Here is a 7,338-nt window from a genome sequence, read left to right on the forward strand (position 1 = left end):
CCCGCCCCGCTGCTGCGAGTCGGAGAGGGTGAGCAGTTTGTAGAAGCCCTCTCTGGTCCGGAACTGGGATTTAATCTCATTGATATCCTTCAGAGCGCCGCCATCTCCGGCCATCTTTAGAGCCGACGAGCCGCACAGGAAACACGGATTCTGACCTGGAAATAATAACACTGATTTAAAAAAAAAAAAGAAAATGAGGCTACGAGGACAAAAAACGGAGCGACGGAGAGGAGCACGGCTCTGCCGGGCCGACCAGAACTCCCGGTCCGCTCCGGAGCATTTTAGTCCCGGACCGCCTCCGGCTGCTGGACGAACCCGCTGAGGCAGCTCCTGTGAGCCGGCGCGAGCTGCATCCTCGCCCCGGTGTCTGCTCCGAGCATCCGGCGTGCGTAACGTGACGGCGCGTGGGTGTCCGGGGGGTGCAGGGAGGACATCCGGTGAGGACAGCCGGGGACACATCACAGAATTAACACTTCTTTTTGGATATAAATGCATAAATACACACATATATAAACATTATTAAACATTTCCATCTTAGTATCTGTTTGACTTAATGTCTCATTTTTATGACATTATGTCTTGTTTTTGCACATTTTAACTCATATTCTGCATAATTAGAGTACATTTATCAGTCAGTGTTGGATCATTTTTATTTATTTGTTCTATTTTTTCTGTTTCTGCATCAGGATGATTTTCCAGGCTGGGATTATTAAAGTAGATCCATCTAATTATGACTCAGTATTTCATAATTTTGACTAAAATTGTCTTTTTTCTTTCCATACAGGATGAAACATTAAATAAAAGGGTTTAATTTATCTTATTATTATTATTTCAGCCCACCCGAAATGAGCACAGCTCACGTCATGTTGTGTAAATTAACTTTATTAGAGTGTAAGAAGAGTGAAAATTCAGGGAAGAAAACAGCGAGCGGCAGCGGCAGCGGCGGCGGCGTGTCCCTCCTGCCCGTCAGTCTCTGCAGGCTGCTGCTGTGATCAGTAATACTGTGGCACTTTTCAGTTTGGGTTTCCTCGGTTCTGAAACCTCCAGTCCGACCGGAGTTCACAAACGAACCTTTAACGAAGCATAAATAAGAGCGGCGCCCTCTGGTGGAGGGGTAAGAGCTACGACACAGTCTTCCTCGCCACATCACTTCCTCCTCCGGTTGGAAAGAACCACCAAAAAACGTAAAATCCTGCGGCGGCGCTAACGGACGCGTCGTCTTTTATCCCGCCGTGGCGTCAGCACGCGGCGGGAGGGTTCCCATCGCGCCTGGAGTCGGCGCGGCGTGCGGCGGGGCGTCACGGCAGCAGAACGTAGTTCTCAGCCACTTCCAGGAGGTACAGGTTGGACAGACCCGACTGATCTTCAGTTTGACGCGTTTCCAAGACAACCATCCTGCAGAGAGAAGGTCAGAGGTCAAACGCAGGCTGGAACACTCAGAATAATAATGACTCAGGACGGACCTGTCGGACTTCACCAGCCTGTAGACCTTCCTGTGGTCCGTCGTTTCCTCCAGCACCTCGGAGAATCCTCTCCCTCTCCTCTGCCAGCCGTGACGCCAAAACGCCAAAATCGTGTCTTCAAAATGCACTGAAGAGACAAAAAAATTAACAAAATCTATCAGGAGCTCATCGAGACAAAGGGGGACTCGTTGTGGTCACCGTGGTAACCACACTGTCACTCCCTGACCGCGAAGGTAAGAGCGACAGACAGAAACAGACTGAATAATAAGCCTCAAACAGAAAACTATGAGCTGCATCTTAAAATAATCTAAAACATCATAATCAGTTGGTGCACGAAAACAAAAATATGATATTAAATCAAATTATTAAATGATTAAAGATGGGAAAATGTTAGCATTGTGTCTTACAGCTGAAATGTTTAACGATAATTAAAGAGACAGAAGCTGAATAAAAAGTGATCGTTGCTCATTAAAGAGGAAACTGATCGTTTCATTTATTTATTTAACACATATTTATCCTGATAAGATCAAAACTGTTTTTATTAAATTTTATATCAAATTATAAATCTGTCTCTGTTTTATAATGTGGGGGAGTAAAGTTTAGTAAATCTGTTATTTTTAATAAACTAAAACTCAAATTAATGAAGAGTTATAGTTTATAGTAATACAAGCTGTTAATAATATTAATGATTATTTGTCTGTAAATATGTATTTAAAGGGAGGATATCGTTATTATTGTATTATATATTAATGTTCTGTTTGTTTTGGTCATTAAAAAGGTTTATTTCTTTGTTTGTTTGAATTTTTCTTGATTTGATCAAATAAATCAGGTCAGTTTTCTGTCGTCTCTTTGAGCCGCCTCTGAAGGTCATCGTTCGTTGGTCCTGGTCGAGCCGCCGGGCGTGACGGAAACCGAACCGGATCGTCGAAGTACCTTTTAACGGTCCTCCGGCCTGAAACAGAACTCCTCACCTATCGAGTCCACGTCGTGAGGGAAGGTGGCTTCGTGAGGAAGATGCTTGTTGCTCTTCAGATCTCCGTCCAGACCGACCACGTGGACCGACCCTGCAGAGGAGACGGGGTTAGGACTCTGAGGACATCTGAGACGTCAGCAGGAAAACAAATGTCAATAAATACACGTCAGCTCCAGATCAAACACTAACTGTTAGTCTTTTAAGAAATGTAAAGCTTGTTAGGACGTAAACTTTGGCCCTGATCATCAGTTCTCTGGATATTTGCTGCTTTTCCTGATCATTTTCAGAGGAATGTTTTATTTTTTTGTTTTTATGAATCAATGAATCATTTCAGAGCTTCTAAACTCAAGGGATGAGCCAGTGTTGTGTCCACAGGACTTTTCTTTTTTTCCCAACCTGTTCAGTTTTCTCCACTTTTTACTAAAAACCATCGATGAGAAGAGAAGAGATGTTTGTGCTAAAACATTATTTTCTGCAGATTCAACCAAAAGGCTGAGAACAAACTGGAAGTTAGGTTCTGGTAAAGGTTCTGCAGCTCGTCTCTTACACGTCGTCACAACTCTGGTTCCCTCTCTGAGTTTAGGAGCATTTTTAAGTCAGAACGAATTGATTCAACAAACGTTCCTCTGAAGACGGGCAGGTTCTGGATGGATAAAGAGGCGAAAAGAAGCCGAAGAAGAAGAAGAACTTTAATCTCATTGATATCTGAACTGAACTCCGGGCCTCGAGGCGCTGCCGTCCTGGAGGTTTTAGGTGTTTCTGCTCCAACACGCCTGATTCAGTTAATCATCGGGTTCTCCAGCAGAACGTCCACGAGTCGATCTAAAAGCTGCAGGAAAGCGGAGCTTCAGTTCTGGGGTCCGACTGCAGATGTTTGGATCACTTACTCTCCAGGAGCACGAGCAGAGTGTTGTTGTCCAGCTGGTTGACCTGAACTACGTCTGGGCAGGGTTTCTCTGTGAGACACACACACACACACACACACACACACACACACACATCGTGATGAGCCAACCCTGTCCTGGGAGCTCAGACTGCATTAATCTGGTTCTGTCGTACCCAGGCTGGCGTTGAAGAACCAGGACGTGTTGGAGTTCAGGTTGATGTACTCGACGTTGACGGGGACTTTGGGGTTCGAGCCCCGGGAGACGCCGATACACACCAGCGGGTACTCCTGATGGGTCATCAACACCATCTCAAACACCCGCAGAGGGCTGGGGAGGGGGAAGTCGAAATGCTGCGAGGAACGACAGGCAAGGTTTTATGGGTCTGAGAGGGAAACCCTGAGGTTCATCTCCTCCTCTGAAGGTCCCCGAGGACGTTCAGACCCGTCTCTGAGCGCAGTCTGGTCCTACCTACAGGTCTGAACGTCCTCAGCCGCCTCAGATTGACTCTGGTTTTAACCCACGCACCTTGATCAGCATGAACTTGTGCATGGGCTCGTACCACTGCAGCAGAACCACGCTGGAGTCCAGCGCGCAGCACAGGAACACGCTCCCGTGCAGCAGGTTCCCTCCTGAAACGGAGAACATCCAACGTGAGCCGGGGCGGCTGAAGAACCTGACAGTCTCCTTAATCCACCTTTAAATCCAAGTTTGATCACAGGAACAATCCTTTTATTTCCACTGAAACTCATCCTGTAAGTGCCAGGAAATCCCTTCGTATAATGCTTCAGGAATTCTTGTTTTCAGATCAAGTTTTCAAACAGCAAACCTACCTTGCTGCCAAATTTCATCAGATTACGTCTCAGTTTGAAGCTTTCAGGTGGAGAATTTAAAATTAACTAAATATTGAAAAATGACTAATTGTGGCACAGCGGTGATAAAAGCAGGAAATGAAACAGAGAATTTGTTGGTTTTATTGTTGAAATGAAGGATATCTGGACTCACCGGCGGAGCAGGTCTTGCAGCCTTTGGTGTCAGGTATTTTACACGTCACCGGACACTTCCTAAACAAACCAGACAGCGTCCTTAACCGAAGTTCATCCTTTCAAAATAAAAGGCTGGTGGAAGCAGGGCCCATGGTTACCTGGACAGGAGCCTGTGGGTCGGTAAGGGGACCATCCTCTGGTCTCTCCGGGCCTGTTCGTACAGCTCCTTCAGCGAGTGCGAGTGCAGCTGACAAGATTTACCTGCAAACACGTAAAAACGTACGGATTCAACGCCAGAGTTACTACAATCAGCTTACGCCAACGCTAACGCTCTGCAGGACCAGAGTACGTGTTTGAGATGACTCTCAGCTACTACCACACCAACATTTAGCTCAATATTTGTTAAACTGTCGCCGTTTTTGTGCTCGCTCAGGTGGCAGCCATGTTGTTCTATGGAACAGGCAACATCTCTGCTATAATAACTTCCTAAAGCTACACTAAATGATTGAAATGTCTTCATTTAGATAAAGAGATGAGTTTGTAGGTCCTGACTCTGGCTCTGAGCATTTATTTGAAATAAAAATCAAAGTTAAGTGAGATGGTATGTACCTGATACAGACATGAGGACGTTATTAATGGTGTAGACCCAGGTACACTTCCCAGGATACAACTGGAAGAAAACAAACACATCTCTTCAGGAAGTGATCTGATGTTTGTTTTTTTATTCTTACGGCTCGTTTGAAACGTAAACCGGCTGCAGTGAGTCCGATGAAGGTCCTACCAGCTCCATGGTGGCCTCGGAGCTGTAGAGGTTCAGGGTGTAGATGCCCTCTTCGGCCCCCAGGATCAGATGCTGCTCTGAGGGAGGAAGAGGAAACGGGACGGTCAGACTGAAGCGCCGTCGGCTCAAAGAAAGAAGAACTTTTACTCCACCGGCCAACCTTTGGAGGCAGGGTTCTCCCACGTCGTGGAGCAGTTTATTTTCAGAGGGCTGCCGTGGAAGATCTTTTTAAAGTAGACCTGGAGCCAGAGCGAGACGGGCGGATTAGAACCACTAACCGCTCAAAACGAGCTGCGGGACGTCACAAACAAATTATTATTATACAAAGTGCTGAAAACTCACTGGAGGTTTCTTTAAGATGGGGCTGGGACAGTCGGGAAAGTCCTGAGAACAAATAGGAAATAAAAAGTTAATTTTCTGTCTCTGGTCATGAGAAATATTTCTACTTTTCAAAGAAACTCAGACACACCGCTTCTCTGTCATCAGAGGATAATATTTATAAATATTCATATGATGAGCAAAAATAGCTTAAATCAAAATTAAACACAAATTATAAACGGTTCTAAAACATGACAAAATTTCTGTTAATGTATTCATCTTGATTTTTACTAATTTCAGAAAGCATTTTTCATTGAAATCACTGAATTTTTAGTTCAGATTTGTGTTTTTATTGTTTTCCTAAGTGTATTTATTTCTGTTTCCGTGCTTATTTCATGGTAATAATGGAGGCTGTCTTAAAAGTAAATCTTAAAACGGACCTAAAGACGGTAACCGTGCTAGCTGCTAGTTAACCAGTTAGCTTAACTTGGTGACTGATTGCAAAATAAACAACACTAACTGATATCACCAACAGCAACAGTAATTAGCTTAGCTTGTCTTAGACTGTAAAACAGCAAACATGCTAGGTGCTAACGCTGTTAGCAACAGCAGTTATATTAACTGTTACCTGCAAAACAGTCACCATGCTAGCTGCTAACACCGTTAGCAACAACAGTTAGCAATAATAATTAGCTTAGCTTGTCTTGGACTGTAAAACAGCAAACATGCTAGCTGCTAACGCTGTTAGCAACAGCAGTTAGCTTAACTTGGAATAATAACAATGACCTGAAAGTGATCAACAGTGGAGCAAATATTGTGGTTGTAAATGAAAAACAAGTACAAATATATTTTCCAGATCAGGTATTTACTGATAAAATACAAGCTGCTGTATTTTATTTAAGTAAGAAAAACAAACAAACAAAACATTTTTATTGTTATTTTAGTGGTGGAGTGCTGTTTTATGAATCGTTGCAGAGTGACAAAAACAAAAAGAAAAAACCTGAGCTTTTGTAATGCCTGAAAAATCATCATATAGTATAAATAAATAAAATAAAAGACAAATAATGTTAAGGGGGAAATAAACAGAAAGTAGGAACAGAAGACCAAAGGAATATAATAAAAATGTTCTGTTTATGTATTTTGGTTTGAAATCTTAGGCGGTTTCAGATTTATTTATTTTTCTTTAAACTTCAGCCTCTGCTGTACCTTTGGTTTTCGCCTTCGGAAGTCTTTTGGAGGAAGTTCGGGTGGAAGAGAGTCTCCTCGATTCTCATTCAGCTGGATTGGTAACGATGGAGGATCTGAATCGTACAAACGACCAGGAAATGTCATTAACGCTGCGTTAATTTAACAACGAGGAAATAAAAAGAAAAAACCTGCGCTTTGCATCTAAAGTGTGAGACAATAAAGATTAATTTTAGTCTTTAATATTTTATTATGAATCATATTTCATCACCTCTCGTTTCTAACACGGAGCGTGGTATCCGCTCCCCTTCAGAATAAAAGCGTTTGCTCACCTGAGTGTCGTGAGGTCCGTGGGCTGGGTGTGGGTCGGACATGTGTGCCGCTGGAGGTCCTGAGGAGGGGCGAGGGGGCGTACAGAGAGCAGGGCTTCCTTGTTCGATCGTCTTCCCCCGCCATGCTTTCTTCAGAGCTGGTCCGAGCTTTGGGCTGCAGGCGGAAACAAAAAACAGAAACATCAAATTAAGTGTTTTGGTAAAACCTACAGAGGCCCATTTTCTGCCATGTTTTAACCCTGAGGAGACCCTAACCCTAGCCCAGGGTCAAAAAGCCCTAACCCCTCAAACCCTGAGGAGACCCTAACCCTAGTCCAGGGCCCAAAGGCCCTAACCCCTCAAACCCTGACGAGACCCTAACCCTAGTCCAGGGCCAAAAGGCCCTAACCCCTCAAACCCTGAGGAGACCCTAACCC

General features: G+C 44.2%; 1 protein-coding gene across 3 annotated transcripts in view; it reads right to left on the minus strand.

Moving 5' to 3' along the window:
* Positions 1-864: 864 nt before the first annotated feature.
* Positions 865-7,338, minus strand: part of LOC108250688 (mitogen-activated protein kinase kinase kinase kinase 5) — a 42,403-nt gene continuing 35,929 nt past the window's right edge. For all 3 annotated transcript variants that reach the window (XM_017440687.3, XM_017440686.3, XM_025002687.2), the window contains exons 19-32: positions 6,923-7,076; positions 6,612-6,706; positions 5,430-5,471; positions 5,248-5,326; positions 5,088-5,164; positions 4,916-4,976; positions 4,465-4,567; positions 4,326-4,384; positions 3,849-3,952; positions 3,496-3,673; positions 3,324-3,392; positions 2,435-2,527; positions 1,464-1,590; positions 865-1,395 (exon numbers count right to left, since the gene is read on the minus strand). In XM_017440687.3, the coding sequence (XP_017296176.1) occupies positions 1,299-1,395; positions 1,464-1,590; positions 2,435-2,527; positions 3,324-3,392; positions 3,496-3,673; positions 3,849-3,952; positions 4,326-4,384; positions 4,465-4,567; positions 4,916-4,976; positions 5,088-5,164; positions 5,248-5,326; positions 5,430-5,471; positions 6,612-6,706; positions 6,923-7,076 (1,338 nt within the window). In that variant the 3' untranslated portion in view covers positions 865-1,298. The remainder of the gene's footprint in view (positions 1,396-1,463; positions 1,591-2,434; positions 2,528-3,323; positions 3,393-3,495; positions 3,674-3,848; positions 3,953-4,325; positions 4,385-4,464; positions 4,568-4,915; positions 4,977-5,087; positions 5,165-5,247; positions 5,327-5,429; positions 5,472-6,611; positions 6,707-6,922; positions 7,077-7,338) is intronic.

The sequence above is a fragment of the Kryptolebias marmoratus genome, linkage group LG2 (assembly GCF_001649575.2).
Source record: "Kryptolebias marmoratus isolate JLee-2015 linkage group LG2, ASM164957v2, whole genome shotgun sequence".
Lineage (NCBI taxonomy): Eukaryota > Metazoa > Chordata > Actinopteri > Cyprinodontiformes > Rivulidae > Kryptolebias > Kryptolebias marmoratus.